The sequence below is a fragment of the Carcharhinus amblyrhynchos genome, chromosome 8, assembly GCF_965287045.1.
Source record: "Carcharhinus amblyrhynchos chromosome 8, sCarAmb.v2.hapA, whole genome shotgun sequence".
Lineage (NCBI taxonomy): Eukaryota > Metazoa > Chordata > Chondrichthyes > Carcharhiniformes > Carcharhinidae > Carcharhinus > Carcharhinus amblyrhynchos.
Window position 1 is genome coordinate 71,852,431 of NC_137331.1, and position 21,482 is coordinate 71,873,912.

At 41.9% G+C, this 21,482-nt stretch overlaps 1 protein-coding gene across 5 annotated transcripts in view; it reads right to left on the reverse strand.

The window, feature by feature from the left end:
- The window catches only part of spidr (scaffold protein involved in DNA repair), a 304,782-nt gene that overhangs the window by 243,914 nt on the left and 39,386 nt on the right, over nucleotides 1-21,482 (reverse strand). For all 5 annotated transcript variants that reach the window (XM_080194248.1, XM_080194245.1, XM_080194244.1 and 2 more), the window contains one exon: nucleotides 16,974-17,137. In XM_080194248.1, the coding sequence (XP_080050374.1) occupies nucleotides 16,974-17,137 (164 nt within the window). The remainder of the gene's footprint in view (nucleotides 1-16,973; nucleotides 17,138-21,482) is intronic.

Genomic DNA, 21,482 nt, shown 5'->3' on the forward strand with positions numbered 1-21,482 from the left:
CTAGCCTCACTAACAATGCCCACATTCTATTAAAAGAATAAAAACAGCCAAATGACTGCTTTCATTAATATTCAAGTCAAGAAGTCAGTCTGAAACTTTTAAAGATGCAGGATATGATAGATAAACTCTATCATTGGTTTGAAGGTAAAAAATTAATAATTATATAAAAGTTAATTACAAAATATAGTTTAGAGAAAACGCCATTTTTATTGAAGGAACGGGTCCCGTAAGGCTAAGAAAACAAAACACAGGAAGAGTGTACTAAACATGCTGGTCTGAGAAAGCAGAGCATAGAGGAAGGGAAGTCTAGATTAATCCTTATTTATTTCAATGCAAGAGGCCTGAGGGGCAAGGGAGATGAACTCAGGGCATGGATGGGTAAAGAGGACTCGGATATCATAGTTAAATACCTATTACATATATGTGTGTGCGTGTGCGCGCGCACGTGCATACATTCTTTTGGCAACTACATTCTTTGGCTGTAACACTGTTGCTTCTCAAAGGCATGAAGAGTTCTATTCTGTCATCTAAGACTCACGACCAAAGAACATAATTATCAGAGCAAAATGTAGCCAGAGACTCAACTGAGAGTAGCCTTGACACACAAGGCCAAAACTATACAGACTGCAGCAAAGGGCAAAAAAAAAACAATCTAAGCATAGTCTTCAATCACAATGACATTTAAACAAATCTTACCCACCTATCAGTAGCCTTATGCTACTCCAAGGTTATGACTCCCACGAGTTAAGGCTCTTGCAACAGCCAAAACAGGGTCTATATAAATTCAGCACTGACTTCAAATGGCCCTGATGAGTTTGGACTTCCCTCATGAGAGTCATACCCTACTCTCTTTTATCTACCAGAAAAATTAGCTCTGTCAAGAATGGAGGTGGGATCTCTGCACCCAAAGCTCCATGGGGTGTCCATAACTTCATTCAAGTTCTGGCCTGACTCACCAACGTCCCAGAAAAGTTTTGATATATTGGTTTGTAAACAGCTGTGTTTTAAACTGTCTGTTAATCTTTATGTTTATAGTTCTTTCAAAGGTTGTGGGCATTGTTAACTAGGCCTATGTTTGTTGCCCATCCCCAATTGTACTTGAGATAAAACATAGTTTGGGTCTCAAAGATAGTGTCGAGCTGGTGATGCCCTAGAAAATTCACAGACAAAGTAAATCTGCCAGAGTACTGGACAGAGAGCGAGCAGTTAGAGAGGCTGAAATTTTGTGTGGTTCACTGTGCAGGAATGCAGGTGGGAACTTCGGCTCAGAATATAAAATGTAAATTTGTGTAGAGTTAACGAGCCTGGGAGATTTGCCAACCTTTTAGTTAAAGGAAACTCATACTTTGAATGACAGTTCTGGAGTTAAAAGTTTCTAGGCTGGAAAGTAAAAGATTGGAAGTAAACCCTTGTGAACTAAAAATCATTTCCCACTGGTTCTTGCAGAATTCAATGTCTACCTAAAGGATGGTGTCACATATACTAGTGTTTTTTCTTTATTGTGTTAATACCTATATGGGTATGATGGGTACAGAGGGATATGGGCCAAATGTGGGCAATTGGAATTAGTTTAGGGGCTTTAAAAACAAAAGGGCGGCATGGACAAGTTGGGCCAAAGGATCTGTTTCCATACTGTAAATCTCTATGGCTCTATTTGCGTTTAACAAATAGTGTTTAACAATAGTGCTTTTAATCTGTTTGTTACAGCAAATATCTTAAAATGTGATATCTTGTGTCATCCATTCAGGCATGAACTAGAAGTTCGAAATTCTTTTCAAAAATTAGCTGTATTTATCAGGATCGTAACAGGACATGCTCTAATGAAAAAATCCACTGAGGGAGCAAAAGTACTTTTTATGTCTGTAGGTGGGGCTATGATAGGAACTGTCAATCTAAGAGTCATTAATTGTCACACATTTACCAGGAAGCATGTCCAACATAGCAGCTGTGATTGTACTGCAAGAATTATTCATTTTAATAATATATTTGCACACCATACATGTTCAACTTTACAGAAGGTTTTGATTTCTTTCTCTCAATTTGTGTGGTTTTAACATCTAAGAAAAATAATTGCTGGTTGTTCTTCATACCTGAATATCATTTACAAATATTTCAACATGGTTCTCCAACTATTTATATCCCCTTCTGCAACTTTTCCCCTCCACCTGCTCAAAGATCTCCTGAGATGGCTTCAATCATATATGGTCCTCTTGATTTTGCCAACATTGATCAGTTTACAAGTCTCATCCATTTGTTCTTTGCCATTCCCACTTCATTCCTGAAGCACTAATTAGCTTCATGCATCTTCAACACTTCTATGCTGGGTTTAGTCTTTTATTTTTTAGATACAAGTTGCTCTTCCAAGGTCCCAAAACCAGCAAAGCTGGGAAACCAACATTTCATCCTTTTCCTCCATTAATCTTGGGAGGCACTCTTCATTATGTTTGAGTCACTTTAACGGGAATTTTGAAATTTTCATCCTCCCACTAAGTTCCCTTTCCTATATCAATTGTGTTAGTTAGGTTTCCATAATGTATCAGTACCCTTCAATCACTATGAATGTAAGAATACTTTTCTTTTACTTTGAATAATTTCTGTTTAATCGATGTTTAAAGTTTCAAATTCAAACGTTTAGATTTTTTCAGACAGACAGAGCATGTCAGTATATGATTACTGACTCCAATCGTTAAAACAGAAGACATAAACAACAGAGAAAGAACCCAATGAATTATTCTACCTCATTTCTGAAAAAGTTACATTTTGAAATTACATCCAACTTCTAAGGGAAATGGAAAAGAGTGGAGTTGGAATGGAAGCAGACTGCAGATACGGTGGCCTTTAGCCTATGCTAACCTCCCTTTGGAGAAAGGCAAGTTGGAGCATTAAGGATGTGGGAAAAACATAGTAAGAGGAAGGGATGGAAGTAAAAGAAGAGTAGGAAGGTGAGAGGTTAATGGGAAGGCATGGGTTGAAGATTTGAGCAAAGAGGTGAAGAGCAAAGAACTGAAGTTAATGAATGGGTCCAGTAAGGCGAAGAGATATAAAACAGAGAAAGTGTGCAAAACATGACAGGTCAAATAGTCTTAGAAAGCAGCGTAGAGAGCAAGGGAAATCTAGATTAATCTGCATTTATATGCAAGCAGCCTGACAGGCAAGGCAGGTGAACTCAGGGCATGGATGGGTACATGGGACTGGGATATTATAGCTATTACTGAAACAAGGTTAAGGGAGGGGCAGGACTGGCAGCTCAATGTTCCAGGATACAGATGCTATAGGGAAGATAGAACAGGGGATAAGAGAGGAGAGGAAGTTGCGTTTTTGATCTGGGAGAATGTTGCAGCAGTACTGAGAGGGGATATTTCTGACAGTTTGCCCACTGAGTCTATATGGGTAGAACTGAGAAATAAGGAGGGAGAGATCACTTTGATAGGACTGGACCACAGGCCCCTCAAATAGTCAGCGGCAAATTGAGGAGTAAATAAAAGGTGATCACAGATAGCTCCAAAAAAAAAAGAGGATGGTAATAGTAGGGGGCTTCAACTTTCCCAACATTGACTGGGATAACCATAGTATTAGGGGCTCAGATGGAGAAAAATCTGTTGTGTATTCAGGAAGAATTTCTCATTCTGTATGTGGATGGTCCAGCTAGAGTGGGGGCAAAACTTGACCTCCTCTTGGGAAATAAGGAAGGACAGGTGACAGAAATGTAGTATCACTTTGGGACCACTGACCATAATTCCATTAGTTTTAAGATAGCTATGAAGAATGATAGGGCTGGCCCAAAAGTGAAAATTCTAAATTGGGGCAAGGCCAATATTGATGGTATTAGGCAGGAACTTTCAAATGTTGATTGGGGAAGTGTGTTGGCAGACAAATCGATATTTGTTGAGTGGGAGGCTTTCAAAAGTGTGTTAACCAGGCTTCATTTTAGAGTGAAGGGAAAGACTAGGGAACCCTGGATGATTCAGGGTATTGAGGCCCTGGTCAAAAAGAAGGAGGTGGCATACGACATGCATAGGCAGCTGGGATCAAGTGGATTCCTTGAAGAGGATAGAGCTTGTCAGAGTTAAGACAGAAATCAGGGGGGCAAAAAGGGTACATGAGATTGCTTTGGCAGATTAGACAAAGGTGAATACAAAAAGCTTCCGCAAATATATAACGGACTAAAGAGAAACTAGGGAGAGAGTAGGATCTCTTAGGGATCAACAAGGTCATCTACGTGCAAATCCACAGGAGATGGGTGAGATTCTAAATGAGTATTTATCATCAGTATTTACTGTTGAGAAAGGCAGGGATGTTAGGAAATTTGGGGAAATAAATAGTGATGTTTTGAGGAGTTTATGTATTGCAGAGAAGGAGATGCTGGAAGTTTTGAAGCACGTCAAGGTAACTAAATCCCTGGGACATGATGCAATTTATCCCAGGATGTTGTGGGAAGCTAGTGAGGAAATTGCAAGTCCCCGAGCAAAGATATTTGAATTATCGATAGCCACAGGTGAGGTGCCTGACGATTGGAGGGTAGCAAATGTTGAGCTTTTGTTTAAGAAAGGCTGCAGGGAAAAGCCTAGGAACTACAGACCAGTGAGACTAACGTCTGTACTGGGTAAGTTGTTAGAAGATATTCTGAGAGACAGGATCTACAGGCGTTTCGAGACACAAAGGCTGACTGGGGATCAATCAGCATGCCTTTGAGTGGAAAATCATGTCTCATCAATTTGATTGACTTCTTTTGAAGGGGTAACCAAGAAGGTTGATGCGGGCAGTGCAGTCAACGATGTCCATATGGACTCTAGCAAAGCCTTTTACAAGGTACCGCATGATAGGTTGTTGCATAAGGTTAAATCTCATGGATCCAGGGCGAGGTAGCCAACTGGATACAAAATTGGCTTGACAACAAAAGAGGATGATTTAGAGAGTTGCTTTTCAAATTGGCCTGTGACCAGCAGTGCCCCTGAGGGATCAGTGCTGGGCCAACTATTATTTGTTATTATGTTAATGATTTGGATGAGAATTTAGGAGGCATGGTTAATATGTTTACAGATGGCACCAAGATTGGCGGCATGATGGATAGTGAAGGAGGTTATCTAGGATTGCAACAGGATCTTGATCAATTGGGCCGATGAATGGCTGATGGAGTTTAGTTTAGATAAGCGTGAGGTGATGCATTTTAGAGTTATAGAACATAGAGATTGAGTACAGGTTCATAGCTCCTTGAAAGTGGAATCACAGATGGACAGGGTGGTGAAGGAGGCATTCGGCATGCTTGGTTTCATTGATCAGAACACCAAATACAGCAGTTGAGATGTCTCGTTGAAGTTGTAGAAACTTTAGTAAGGCCATACTTGGAATGCTACGTAAGTGCTGGTCACCTATTATAGAAATGATAATATTAAACAAGATAGAGTGCAGAAAAGATTTACTAGGATGCTACCGGAACTTGATGGTTTGAGTTATAAAGGAGAGGCTGGATAGACTGTGGCTTTTTTCCTTGTCACATAGGAAGCTTAGGGGTGATCTTTAATTTGATTTATTATTTTCACATGTATTAGCATACAGTTTCTTGCACGCTATACAGAGCATACCGTTCATAGAGAAGGAAACGAGAGAGAGCAGAATGTAATCTTACAGTCGTAGCTAGCATGTAGAGAAAGATCAACTTAATGCAAGATAGGTCCATTCAAAAGTCTGACGGCAGCAGGGAAGAAGCTGTTCTCGAGTTGGTGGGTATGTGACCTCAGACTTTATGGAGGTTATAGAGGTCAAGAAAATAACGAAGGGCATAGATAAGGTAGATAGTCCACATCTTTTCCCAAAGGTAGGGAGTCTAAAACTAGACAGCACAGGTTTAAGGTTAAAGGGGAGAGATACAAAAGGGGTCCAGTGGGACAATTTTTTTTCATTCAGAGGATGGTGAGTGTCTGGAACGAGCTGCCAGAGGCAGTAGTAGAGGCAAGTACAATTTTGTCTTTTAAAAAGTATTTAGTCAGTTACATGGATAAGATGGATATTGTGGAATATGAGCCAAATGTGGGCAGCTGGGACTACCTTTGTTGGACCTAAGGGCCTGCTTCCATGCTGTAAACCTCTATGACTCAATGAGTGATGTAGACAACATGGTAAGGGTATGACCAGGTTTGCATTTTTCCCGAAACCCCCATCAAAATGATAGGCTACAGCCATCAGTTTCTCCATTCCCCACATCACCCCATGTAAAAAATCTAATCAATTTTCCTTGACATTCAATGCAATTATCATTTTTGAATCCCCAACCATGAACAAGGTGGGAGCAGTAGATCATCATTAAACAGAAACCTAACTGAGCCAACTCATTAAATGCTCTATTATAGGTCAGAGCCTGGACATTTTGTGACAAGTGGTTCATTCCTGACTTCCCAATGCCTGTCCACCATCTACAAGGTACAAGTCAGGATTATGGGAGAATACCCTCACTTGCATAGATGATCTGGAGGAGGGAACCGAGTGTAGGGTGTCGAAATTTGCTGATGACACCAAGATTGGGGGAACGGCAATTTGTGCGGAGGGTGTGGAGAGTCTGCAGAAGGATCTAGATAGGCTGGGCGAATAGGCCAGGAAATGGCAAATGGAATTTAATGTTGGCAAGCGTAACGTGGTCCACTTTGGTAGGAATAATGGTAGGAAGGACTATTACTTACGTGGCGAAAAACTGCAGCAGGCGACAGTGCAGAGGGACCTCGGGGTCATAAGAACATAAGAAATAGGAGCAGGAGTAGGCCATCTAGCCCTTCGAGCCTGCCCCGCCATTCAATAAGATCATGGCTGATCTGTCGTGGCTCAGTTCCACTTTCCCGCTTTCTCCCCATAACCCTTAATCCCCTCTCTTATCAAAAACCCATCAACCCGCATCTTAAAAATATTTAGTGAGGCAGCCTCCACCACTTCAACGGGCAGAGAATTCCAGAGATTCACCACCCTTTGAATGAAGAAGTTCCTCCTCAACTCCGTTCTAAACCGCCCCCCTTTTATCTTGAGGCTGTGCCCCCTAGTCCTACTGTCTTTTTTGAGCGGGAAGAGTCTCTCCACCTCTATCCTATCCATCCCATTCATCATCTTATACGTCTCAATGAGATCTCCTCTCATTCTTCTAAACTCTAACGAGTACAAGCCTAGTTTATTCAGCCTCTCCTCATAGCTCAACCCCCTCAACTCCGGTATCAGCCTAGTAAACCTCCTCTGCACTCCCTCCAAGGCCAAAATATCTTTGCGCAGGTGCGGCGCCCAAAACTGCACACAGTACTCCAGCTGCGGCCTCACCAATGCCCTATACAGCTGCAGCAAGACCTCCCTACTTTTATATTCAATCCCCCTCGCTATGAAGGCCAGCATCCCATTCGCCTTCCTGACCACCTGCTGCACCTGCAAGCTGGGTTTTTGCGACTCATGCACAAGGACCCCGAGGTCCCTCTGCACCGTCGCCTGCTGCAGCTTTTCGCCACGTAAGTAATAGTCCTTCCTAGCATTCTTCCTACCAAAGTGGACCACCTCACACTTGCCAACATTAAATTCCATTTGCCATTTCCTGGCCCATTCGCCCAGCCTATCTAGATCCTTCTGCAGACTCTCCACACCCTCCGCACAATTTGCCGTTCCCCCAATCTTGGTGTCATCAGCAAATTTCGACACCCTACACTCGGTTCCCTCCTCCAGATCATCTCCTTGTGCATGAGTCGCAAAAACCCAGCTTGCAGGTGCAGCGGGTGGTCAGGAAGGCGAATGGGATGCTGGCCTTCATAGCGAGGGGGATTGAATATAAAAGTAGGGAGGTCTTGCTGCGGCTGTATAGGGCATTGGTGAGGCCGCAGCTGGAGTACTGTGTGCAGTTTTGGGCGCCGCACCTGCGCAAAGATATTTTGGCCTTGGAGGGAGTGCAGAGGAGGTTTACTAGGCTGATACCGGAGTTGAGGGGGTTGAGCTATGAGGAGAGGCTGAATAAACTAGGCTTGTACTCGTTAGAGTTTAGAAGAATGAGGGGAGATCTCATTGAGACGTATAAGATGATGAATGGGATGGATAGGATAGAGGTGGAGAGACTCTTCCCGCTCAAAAAAGACAGGAGGACTAGGGGGCACAGCCTCAAGATAAAGGTGGGGCGGTTTAGAACGGAGTTGAGGAGGAACTTCTTCACTCAAAGGGTGGTGAATCTCTGGAATTCTCTGCCCGTTGAAGTGGTGGAGGCTGCCTCGCTAAATATTTTTAAGACGCGGGTTGATGGGTTTTTGATAAGAGAGGGGATTAAGGGTTATGGGGAGAGGGCGGGAAAGTGGAACTGAGCCACAACAGATCAGCCATGATCTTACTGAATGGCGGGGCAGGCTCGAAGGGCTAGATGGCCTACTCCTGCTCCTATTTCTTATGTTCTTATGTTCTTATTGCGTGGAATGGTGTAGCTACAACATTGAGAAAGCTCAGGACAATCCAGGCACTTGACTGGTAACCCACACATCACCTTAAGCATTCACTCTCTTTATCACCCACATATGGGGTAACATGGTGGCATAGTGGTTAGTGCTGCTGCCTCACAGCTCGAGGGACCCAGATTTAATTCCGGCCTTGGGTCACTGTCTGAGGAATCTGCACAGTCTCTCCATGTCTGCAAGAGTTTCCTCTGGTGCTCCAGTTTCCTTCCACAGCCTGAAAGGCATGCTGGTTAGGTGCACTGGCCATGCTAAATTCTCCCTCAATGTACCTGAACAGGCACTGGAGTGTGGCGACTGAGGGATTTTCACAGTAACTTCATTGAAGTGTTGATGTACACCTACTTGCGACACTAATAAATGAAACTTAACAATTTATTGTGGCTGCAGTGTTTATGGTGCATAGGATGCACTGAAGCAACTTGCTGATGCTTCAAAAGCACCCTCCAAACTGGAGACCTGCATAATCTAGAAGGGCAAGGCCATGGGTGCTTGGAAATAACATGATCATCATTTTTCTTTCTATGTCATACACCATCCAAAATGGATGTTATAAGAACCTCAGACATCCGGGAAGAACATCAGAAGTAAGACTAAATTTTTATTTATATAATTTAAAGGACCAATGAGAAGTGGGAAGAATTGCCGTTGCAACTATGTGTAAAAATATTAATATGCTTTTGAAGGCACTTATAATGTTGCTAACCAGGAGCCAGAGCAATTCTACGTTTATTGACTAATAATTCAACAGGCAGAATGGCAATTAAATATGTATAAAACTTGCATGTTAATAAATCAGTTTAGCATTTTCAAGAATCAGAGTCTCTGCTGACAATCTTGTAACCAAAAGGACTAACAAGTCCTGGATGAGTGCAGCTCCAACAACACTGAAGAAACTCAACACCATTCAGCAGCCCACTAGATTGCTATTCCTTCCACAAACATTAAATCCCTCCACAACCAATCAACAGTGGCAAGCATGTGTACCATCTACAAGATACACTGCAGGAGCTCACCAAGATTCCTTAGATAGCACCTTCCAGACTCACAACCACTATGATCTAGACGGACAAGGACAGCAGATACCTGGGACTACCACCACCTGGAGGGTCCCTTCTTGGTCACTCACCACCAGATCTGGAAATATATTGCCATTCCTTCACTGTGGCTGAGTCAAAATCCTGGAATTCCCTCCCTAACAGCACTGTGGGTGCACATACACCTCAACGACCATAGCAGTTCAAGAAGGCAGCTCACCATCACTTTCTCAAGGGATGGGTGAGCTTTGACAAGGGATCATCTCGACTCGAAACAATGGCTCTATTCTCTCTCCCCACAGATGCTGTCAAACCTGCTGAGATTTTCCAGCATTTTCTATTTTTGTTTCAGAATCCAGCATCCGCAGTATTTTGCCTTTACTGATGGGTAATAAATGCTAACTAGTCAGCAACATCCGCATCCCATAAATGAATAATAAGAGTTGGGTAAGGCCTCACGTATTTGGGGGGGGGGGGGGGGGGGGGGAGGGGGCATGTTCACCAATAAAATTGAAGTCATAAACTTGCCATCCAAGAAAAATCAGACTATTCCAAGGAGAGGCATTATTTTCTTTCTAGTTTGAACAAATGAATACAGGGCTATCAATTAACTCAAAAGATTGCGTTTTTGTTTCATTAAAGTTTTGATTTTATGTCATCTTACTTTTGAACTTTATTTTTACAGTTTGTTTCCTTCTGTACCTTGCACAAAAGGAATTGTAGGATTTCTAACCCTCATACCACAGCTAGCACCACTCCTTAGTTAAACAATATTTAAATACAGGTAACCTGAATGGCTGTCGTTAAAAGAAAACTAAGAAAAAACTGGCACAATTCAAAATAATAAACTGGACACACATTGCACATTCTACAGCCAAGCAATACTACAAGTTTGTCACTTAACAGTAAAGTTATCAACTTCAACTCTCACAAACACATTTAAACATCCTGTGAAGTCTACATTTGTATCCTTCAAAACAAAACCTCTTTTAAAAACAGCCAGCAAGTATGGCCCTCACTCTGACTGGTAGAACTCAAACTGAAATGTAGTATTCCTCCCATACCCCATAACTAGGCTGAATTATCCTTTAAGAAAATAAAATTGTCACAAAGTTTCTAGAACAAACCAGTCATTCTGCCTGTGGCACAGTTTGCTACTTGGCCTGTGAAGTTACAATGCCCCCTAATGGAGGTCATAAGATAAAAGCTTTGTGGGTGATAAACAAGTCTTCCGCGTCTCTCAAAACTGAAAAACATTAGCATTTAGCTTCCAAATGTTTATTCGATGTAGGGAATTAATTCTCAAACCATGCGAAAAAGATTCCACTAAAACAAAAAGCTCACACAAAACTTCTCTTTGAAGATAGCATCAATAATTTCCTGTCTGGTAGTGAAAGGACTGGCCTAACAAGATTTTAATATATTTTGGATTTGCCTTTATAAATCAAACAAAAGTCCTAACAGTGCTGTCTAGCTGGTAATTAAAAGCATATCATAGGAGGACTATGCGTGGTGGTTTCACATTTTGTTTCTGAGGGAATAACAACACTTGTTTAGCCAAGTATATAAGGTTCGGGATGGGTGGGGGTGGAAAGAAGAGATCAGTGGTTCTTGTCTGTAATGTAATTACCACATATATGGGATAATTTTTGAACACTGACAGATATCTAATTCCATAAGCACCGGTACTCCAGTCCATTGAATCCTTTTGGCAAAGTATTAAACATGTGACATGCCACCAAGGACAGAGGAGCAACAATGAGTGCAAACCTGCAATAAATTCAAGGCTTTGTATCTAAAAATAAATCAATTGAGTAAAATACTTCTTCTAAAAAAATCAGCTTAATTAGAATTTATGCATGCTGAAAAAATTGCAATTGAAAGACATGACGTTTTCTTAAGAAAATTAGATGCTTTAAAACTATGTCAACTTATATGAATGTATGTTTTATTTTCATAATAAACTTTGCCAATCTATTGTTGTCCTTTCCATTCAGTTTGGCTGGTCAGGGACAGGATGGGGAAGAGAGGATGGAAGTTCTGACCACATTACTTAATGTTTAAGTTGAGTAGGGCTTCAGACAAAGCTTTGATGTTGAGCCATTATTCTCTCTGATCTTCTTCTCATTTTCAGAGCTATTTCTTTAGAGCATGGCATGAGGAAGGAGGGTTTGTCTTTTGGGTTTGAGGAACTTCAAGGATGCTTAAATTGTAACCCTTAATTTAAACTCCTCCCCAGGGCATTGCCACTCTAGCAAAATGGAGCACCAGTAGTTATTTTACTTCGTGTCAATACAGAGCTTGCATGATGTTTACCGCCACCCAGTGGCCACAGTAACACATTGTATATGTACATTTTAAATTGAAAAATTTCCCAGCGGCTATGAATATTTTATACATTATATAATACTCATTTGCATATTACAAAGAATTCGAATACATGTATGGACTGCAGTACTGTTTGAAAAAAATTACCTTTAATACCGGAGATAGTTCAGCTAGTTGATTGAAAGAATGAACGTCACAGATGTTATAATTATGAAATTTTAAAAATGGTTGTTTTGGATGTGTCTTTATGGTAAAATGAAAGGAGTCCACGTGAGGAGTTATCACGTCAGCCAAGCAGCAAGCCAGGTGATTTGATTGTTTGGGATTAAAGAGTATCCAGATTGTTTTATTGGGAAGGTGCAAGGCCTTCACATTTGGAGACATTGGCAGAAGACTGTGGGTCTCCAAATTCCCATAAAGTGTTGAGAATGCCTGCCTTGTAAAGAGTTGTGCTTTAAACAGCTTGATCTGATGTGATTTATTGTTGTCACATGTATGAAACAGAGTGAAAAGTATTGTTTCTTGCATGCTATGCAGACAAAGCATACCGTTCAGACAGAAGGAAACAAGAGTGCAGAATGTAGTGTTACAGTCATTGCTAGGGTGTGGAGAAAGGTCAACTTAATGCTAGGTCCATTCAAAAGTCTGACTGTAGTAGGAGAGAAGCTGTTCTTGAGTTCTGACACGCGATTTCAGGCTTTTGTATCTTTTTGCCAAAGGAAGAAGGTGGAAGAGAGAATGTCCGGGTTGGGTGGGGTCCTTAATTGTGCTGGCTGCTTTGCTGAGACAGCGGGAAGTGTAGACAGAGTCAATGGATGGGAGGCTGGTGTGCGGAGAATGGATTGAGCTACATTCACAACCTTTTGTATTCCTTGAGGTCTTGGGCAGAGCAGGAGCCATGCCACGCAGTGATACAACCAGAAAGAATGTTTTCTATGGTGCATCTGTAAAAGTTGGTGAGTCTCGTAGCTGACATGCCAAATTTCCTCGGTCTTCTGGAAAAGTAGAGGTGTTAGTGGGCTTTCTTAACTAAAGTGTCGGCATGGGGGGATCAAGACACTTTGTTGGTGATCTGGCCACCTAAAAACTTGAAACTCTCGACCCTTTCTACTTTGTCCCCATTGATGTAGACAGGGGTATGTTCTCTTTTACGCTTCCTGAAGTCGATGACAATCTCCTTCATTTTGTTGACATTGAGGGAGAGATTATTGTTGTCGCACTCGTTCACCAGATTCTCTATCTCATTCCTGTACTCTGACTCATCATTGTTTCAGATCCAACCCATTTCTGTGGTGTCATCAGAAAACTTGAAAATCAAATTGATGGGGAATTTAGCCGCATAGACATAGGTTTATAAGGAGTATAGCATGGGGCTGAGAACACAGCCTTGTGGGGCTCCTGTTTTAAGGATGATCGTGGAGGAGATGTTGTTGCCTATCCTTACTGATTGTGGTCTGCGAGTTAGGAAGTTCAGAGTCCAGTTGCAGAGGAAGGTGCTGAGGCCCAGGCCGCGGAGATTGGAGGTGAGTTTCATGGCAATAATAGTGTTGAAGGCTGAGCTGTAGTCAATAAGTAAGAGTCTGACATAGGTGTTCTTGTTATCTAGGTGTTGCAGGGTTGAGTGCAGGGCCAGGGAGATGGCATCTACTGTGTGCCTGTTGTGGCAATAGGCAAACTGTAGTGGATCCAGGTAGTTTGGGAGGCTGGAAATGATTTGTGCCATGGCTAGCCTTTCAAAGCACTTCATAATGATGGCTGTCAGAGCCACTGGTCAATGGTCATTAAGGCCTGCTGCTTGGTTTTTCTTAAGTACTGGGATGATGGTCGTCTTCTTGAAGCAGATAGGAATCTTAGATTATTGGAAAGAAAGGTTGAAGATGTCTGCGAATCCTCCTGCCAGCTAATCTGCACAGGATCTGAGTGCTCGTCCAGGTACCCCATTCAGGCTGGCTGCTTTCCGTAGGTTGACCTTCAAGAAAGCTGCTCTGACATCTGCAATAGTGACCCCAGATACAGGTTCTTCCAAGGTTTCCAGGTTGGAGGGCAGGCTTGCTGACCTCTTGCTCAAATCAGGCATAGAATGCATTGAGCTCATCAGAGAGGGATGCGTAGGAGCAGGCGATTTTACATGCCTTCAGCCTGCAGACCTTGCCACAGTCAGCGGGGGTCGGTGTGGCTAGCCTGGGACTCTAGTTTGGTCCAGTTCTTTTTTTGGCATCTTTGATGGATCTTCTTAGATCGTATCTGGCTTTCTTGTATAGGTCAGTGTCACCTAGTGGAAACCCCTTCAGATTTGCTTCTTTATTAACCAGGGGAGGCCTTGGTTAATTTCATACATCTTTGGTTGCTCCATTCGGATAAACTAAATCAGACAAATGAGGGATCAAAATGGAATTTTTCTGCTTTGCGTTACAATCTCTGTAGAGATGGATCACTTTAAAAAGTAAACTTAAGCTGAAATAATAATAATGATACAGGATCTCATATTTTAAGACTTTTACTCTAACAAAAGGCTAATACATATTGACTAAACACTTTATTTGTAGGCAGCTTATACGTTAAACAACAATAACACAGAAGCGTAGTTTAGGCATAACTTTGCTATTCTTCAAATTGGATGCATGTGCAAACTTCAGATCAGAACAATGAAATTTGGCTGTAACATCATTCTTGCACTTGAGCACATGCTTCAAATTTTACATAGGAAAATTAGCTGCTTGAGCAGCAACAAAATTCTGTGGTACCTTATTCCAGCAAGGTGCCACTTTAGACTGAATGAAGTGGGGTAGAGTGGTAGAAAAAGAAGTTAGAAGAAAAATAAAAGCATGAAAATCAGTTTTTAGCTCAGTCCTCAAACTACAAATCACTTTATCTGGCTGTTTGGCAAGAACATAAAAACATGCTGACAGTCATGAATCACGTGCAAATTTCAAAATACATTAGATTTCAACAAATTAAACAGACATCAATGTGACATGTAACTTTCTGTTGCAGCGTTTGAAAAATGCAGGGTTTCCACCTGGCTCTTCTCCCTGACATACAGCAGGAAACTCCTTGTTATCATGGATTTTAATTGCACAATTTATTATACTATTGCAGGTGGCATTGCCAAGTAGTTACCAGCCACTTTATTTTTATTGTTTATGACTGCCATGTTAGTCATAAGGGTTTCTGTTTAGGCCAGTGTGCTAATATGTTTGCCTTGTCTTTACCATCAGCAAGGGGTGACTTATCTGCTGGGATCAAGATACATTATCAACTGGATAAATTACAATGAGGAGCATTTGCGAAAATTGCATAGTTTTTTCCTTGAGATGGCCCAAGAACTACTCTCTGCAATCTCCACTGTTACCATGGAGAAATGTTGCCTTCCATCTGTGACAGTACCACAGCAAGCAAGCATTGGGAAATGCTAACCTAGGGATCCCTATCTTGCAAAAACTTTGGCATGTCTGTAAAATTAAAAAAAACATACTTCACTCCCTCTTGCTTTTGGGAAGCATAGATACACGATGGCAAAAAAACAATTACAACACAGGCCTGAATTTTCATGGAGACTCGGGACAATGCCCAGCTCCACACACTCTGGAAAAAATGCCTCAGAGATACCCAGTGCAAAAGCAGGCTGGGCTGAAGGCCAGCCTCAGTGCTCCGGCACTTTGTCAAAGATATCAAAAATGAAAACAAAAACATAAAACAGCCCTACAGCCCTCACGCTCCCCATGTCCCATCCATGCCAACTCATGCCACTTCATTCCCCACACTCCATTCTGCATAGCCTCCATGTCAACTTGACAGTTCTACTGAGTTCCAATCTGCTTAACCGTTTTAATGAGTTTATGCACTTTTTACATATATTCATGTTTTTAGCAATCCCAAAGAGTGTACACACTACCGCTCTCAAAATGTGTGCCAGAATCCTACCTCTCTAAAAGGAGACCCAACCTCTTTAAAGAACTCCAGCCACTTTAGACCTTCTCCTACCAGGTTTAGGTGCACAAACTGTGAACGAGCCAGGTTACATTCAGAAGAACTGTAATCTAATTCTCTACAAAACTGTAGTTTTATATACAAGGAGGTCATATATGTTTATTTGAACTATCAGAACAGTAAGAAGTCTCACAACAGCAGGTTAAAGTCCATCAGGTTTATTTGGAATCACAATGAAGGAGCAGTGCTCAGAGCTTGTGATTCCAAATAAACCTGATGGACTTTAACCTGCTGTTGTAAGATTTCTTACTGTGTCCACCCCAATCCAATGCCCACATCTCCACCTCATGGCCACCAGAATCCAGAACAATTAACAAGACAAAAGCTACAAAGAAGCAGCTTAGACCTATTTCCTGAAGTATAATTTTCTATAGTTAACACCAAAAAAATTTCTGGAACAACATACAAAGATGAAGTGCCAAAAATGGGAAACGTTTGTGCTGCATTTGTAGTACTGCCGTTTTTAAAAGCAGTCTTTCACATTTTCTCCTCCAAACAATTAAGTCACAAAACTGTGGAATGCTTTCACCAGACAGTCAGAGATAATGGATTAGTACACAATGGGCTGAAGTTAATTTAAATGAGCGACAGATATCATTTAAAAAAATAAACTTTTATATTTATTTTATCAGCAACAGTTAAAATTCTAGAAAATCCATGAAGTCTACAGTAACAGATTTCAAATACTAAAATGAGGCAGCTGCATTGTTTCTTTCAGAACAGACTCGTATTTCATGCTAATCTACTTTGATGTGCCAGGGTAATTTCAAAACAAAAGTTTCAATAATTTGAACATGGCCTGATAAAATGCAGACTCACCCAAGTGTCTTATAAAGTCCTCCTGATAATGTTTTGGCATTTTCGACTGAATTCATAAAATCAGCACAGTTGGACTCTCAAAGAATAATACAAGTCACGGTAACAATAATGAGAAACCCTCAAAAAGTAACTCAATTCAGAGCAACCTAACCAATAACAATAATTTGAAATGCTGGTCATTCTGCTCACAAACCTAAAATTCAACATCAGACTGAAACTTCACTAAGATATCACATGGTGATTCTTCAGTTCATAATCAGACTATACATTGATTCTCAATGAAGGAAATTGATCCCAATGTGCAAGTGACAAAATATAAGAAGAATCAGAATGGAATCAAACTCACCACTGAAGATTCAGACTGCTGAGTTACACAGTTTCTGTTATGTTCTTCACTGCTAGTTGAAGTATTTGAATCAGTAAAGTCAGGATCCACTAAACATTCCATTTTGTCAGAAGTTACATCTTCATTGTCACTCACACTGTCCCAGTCAATGGGAGGTAGTTCTTCTGTAAAAAGGAGAACAATCTAATTTTGAATTCAGCCACTCCCAAAGTGAAGAATAGTTACAGGACGTTTTAAAGTCTACAAGTATTAATTCTAAATTATGACCTGGGTCGGGATTGGAATTCACCTACAGCTTTTAGGAGTTGGCTGGTGAAGAGAATATGAAATGTTTACCAATGTTGTTTTACACTTCTCAATTAGTCTGCACAATCCAGACAGCTATGTTGTCCAGTTAACAGAGCAAAAGTGAGAAAATGAAGCAACAGTGGCAGTTACTTTAGAATTTCTTTTCCCTCAAAATTCTTCGTCGCTTCCCCTCAGAAACTTCATGGGGCATACTGCAGTCACTTACTTGGCCAGAAACCACCTTTGTCTTTTTTAGCATCTCTAATGGCAGTGATGATACTTAAGGCAAGAAGATTTCAAATATATGAAAACAGACCAGCCATAAATACATCTCCCAGAAATAAAAGCAGAACCATGTTATTTCTCAATAGGTGTATGTAATATTGAGCTATCATGAAGTAAAGATACAAATTTTAAATATCTGGAAAACAACGCATTTCTTTTTAAAAAATGGCTGATGACTGCATTTTCGTTTGAGAATTTGTGAAATCAGAATAACTTACCCTCGACCAAACCTCCCTCTAGATTGCCAATGTCGTTTCCCGATGCAAACCCAAGTTAGAACCATCCAAATACGGCAAGAGGATGTGTTTTAAGGGGAGCAGTTTCAACCAGTGAAGCGGTGAGGGGCAGCAAGCAAGGTGACTATGTGGGATCGGTGCTGGGGCCTCAGCTATTTACCATTTATATAGATGATCTGGAGGAGGGAACCGAGTGTAAGGTGTCGAAGTTTGCTGATGACACAAAGATTGGTGGAACGGCAAATTGTGCAGAGGGTGTGGAAAGTCTGCAGAGGGATCTAGATAGGCTGAGCGAATGGGCGAGGAACTGGCAAATGGAATTTAATGTTGGCAAGTGTGAGGTTGTCCACTTTGGTAGGAATAATGGTTGGAAGGACTACTACTTACATGGCGAAAAGCTGCAGCATGCTACGGTGCAGAGGGACCTGGGGGTCCTTGTGCATGAGTCGCAAAAACCCAGCCTGCAGGTGCAGCAGGTGGTCAGGAAGGCAAATGGGATGCTGGCCTTCATAGCGAGGGGGATTGAATATAAAAGTAGGGGGGTCTTGCTGCAACTGTACAGGGCACTGGTGAGGCCGCAGCTGGAGTACTGTGTGCAGTTTTGGTCGCCGCACTTGCGCAAGGATATTTTGGCCTTGGAGGGAATGCAGAGGAGGTTCACAAGGCTGATACCGGAGTTGAGAGGGTTGAGTTATGAGGAGAGGCTGAATAAACTAGGCTTGTACTCGTTAAGAGTTTAGAAGAATGAGGGGAGATCTCATTGAGACGTACAAGATGATGAATGGGATGGATAGGGTAGAGGTGGAGAGGTTCTTCCCGCTCAGAAAGGACAGTAGGACTAGAGGGCACAGCCTCAAGATAAGGGGGGGGGGAGCAGTTTAGAACGGAGTTGAGGAGGAAATTCTTCACTCAAAGGGTGGTGAATCTCTGGAATTCTCTAACCGTTGAAGTGGTGGAGGCTGCCTCGCTAAATTTATTCAAGACAAGGATAGATAGGTTTTTGGTAAGCAAGGGGATTAAGGGTTATGGGGAGAAGGCGGGAAAGTGGAACTGAGCCACTTCAGATCAGCCATGATCTTATTGAATGGCAGGGCAGGCTCGAAGGGCTAGATGGCCTACTCCCGCTATTTCTTATGTTCTTATGTTAGCATTCAGAAAACAATGGGCACACAATCACATCAGCGGCACCACACATGCGCCGATGGAAGCAGTAGGTGCCAATTTCCTATTCCAGGCACACAGCAACGGCAAGTGTTATTGATTTCCCGTTCCAGTATGGTAGCAAGAAATAGTGTGGCAGCATCATACATCAAACATTACAGGCACACTGCAAATGGCTCTCAGGCAAGTAAGCACTGAGCTAGCAGCTTAGGCTGCAAAAAGAACACCTCAATTTGACCTATCTTTACTGTTTCATAAATTTGAATTTGCCTTTTATATTAATATCAAGTTTTTATACATATCCAATGGCTTCTATACAAACCTATGAAAACAATAATTTGCATGAATGAAGGCAGGGTCAGTATTCCCGTACTAGACAGGTCAGGCAAAAGCAGGGCAGAGAACAAAGGAAGTCCAGATTAACCTGCATTGGTTTCAGTGCAAGGGGCCTAATGGGCAAGATGAACTCAAGGCTTGGATAGAAACATATAGGAGCACAAGGAGACCATTCAGCCCTTCGAGCCTGCTCCGCCATTCATCACGATGATGGCTGATCGTCCAACTCAATAGACTAATCCTGCTTTCTCCTCATAACCTTTAATCCCATTCAGCCCAAGTGCTATATCTAGCCACCTCTTGAATACATTCAATGTTTTGGCATCAAGTACTTCCTGTGGTAATGAATTTCGCAGACTCACCACTCTTTGGGTGAAGAAATGTCTCCACATATCCGTCCTAAATGGTCTATCCTGTATCCTCAGACTGTGACCCCTGGTTCTGATTCCTCCACCATCGGGAATGTCTTCCCTGCATCTACCCTGTCAAGTTCTGTTAGAATTTTATAAGGATCTATGAAATCCTCCCTCATTCGTCTGAACTCCAGCAAAAACAATCCCTTCCTAGTCAATCTCTCCTCATACATTAATCCCACCATCCCTGGAATCAGCCGAGTAAATCTTCACTGCACTCCCTCGAGAGCAAGAACATCCATCCTCAGAAAAGGAGACCTAAACTGAATACAATATTCTAGGTGTGGTCTCACCAAGGCCTTGTATAATTCCAAAAACACAGCCTTGTTCCTGTACTTGAAACCTGTCATGATGAAAGCCAACATCCCATTTGCCTTCTTTACCGCCTGCTGCACCTGCATGCTAACCATCCGCAACTGGTGCACAAGGACACCTAGGTCCTGCTGCACATTCCCCTCTCCCAATTTACAGCCATTCGGTAGTAATCTACCTTCTTGATTTTGCTTCCAAAGTGAATAACCTCACATTTATCCAAACTATATTGCATCTGCCATTGATTTTCCCACACACCCAATCTGTCCAGATCATGCTGAAGGATCTCTGCATTCTCGTCACAGTTCACTCTCCCACCAAACTTCATATCATCTACAAACTTTGAGATGTTACATTTTGTTCCCTCATCCATATCATTAATGTAGGTCATGAATAGCTGGTGTCCCATACCGATCCCTGTGGAACCCCACTAGTTACATGGGTGAGATGGGTATAGAGGGATATGGGTCAAACCTAGCAATTGGGACTAGCTTAGTGATTAAAAAAAAAGTGGCATGGACTAGTTGGGCCAAAGGGCCTGTTTCCATGTTGTAAACCTCTATGACTCTAAGCCAAGAAGTTAAAATTCAATGTCAGGAAACATAAAAACAACCCAAAAAGCGCTTCCTGCATGACAATTTATTCTATTATAACAATGCCTCTCAATGCTCGACCCATGTAAAAATCAGATAGGAATTAATTCAAATGATTCAATACTACTGCTTTCAAATGACAGAAATGTTTATAATGGGATGTCTAGTTTGACTATATGTTTGGCCTCCTGAGATGCCAAGAGGAGAAATGAGGTTGAGGTGATGTGTCCAAGATCTGTTACTCATGACCATAATCACACTTTTTGTTGTCCTTCTTCTACTTATGGGGCAGGTGGCTGCATTGGCCATAGAACATAGAACATTACAGCGCAGTACAGGCCCTTCGGCCCTCGGTGTTGCGCTGACCAGTGGAACCAATCTAATGACCCTCTGACCTAAAATATGCCAATGTTATCCATATGCCTATCCACTGGCCATTTGAACGCCCTTAAAGTTGGCGAGTCCACAACTGCTGCAGGCAGGGCATTCCATGACCTTACTACCCTCTGAGTAAAGAACCTACCTCTGACATCCGTCCTATAACTATCACCCATTAATTTAAAGCTATGTCCCCTCGTGTTAGCCATCACCATCCGAGGAAAAAGGCTCTCACTGTCCACCCTATCCAATCCTCTGATCATCTTGTATGCCACAATTAGGTCACCGCGTAACCTTCTTCTCTCTAATGAAAATAACCTCAAGTCCCTCCGCCTTTCCTCATAAGACCTTCCCACCATACCAGGCAACATCCTGGTAAACCTCCTCTGCACCCTTTCCAATGCCTCCATATCTTTTTTATAATGCGGCGACCAGAACTGTATGCAATACTCCAAGTGCGACCGCACCAGAGTTTTGTACAGCTGTAACATGACCTCACGACTCCGA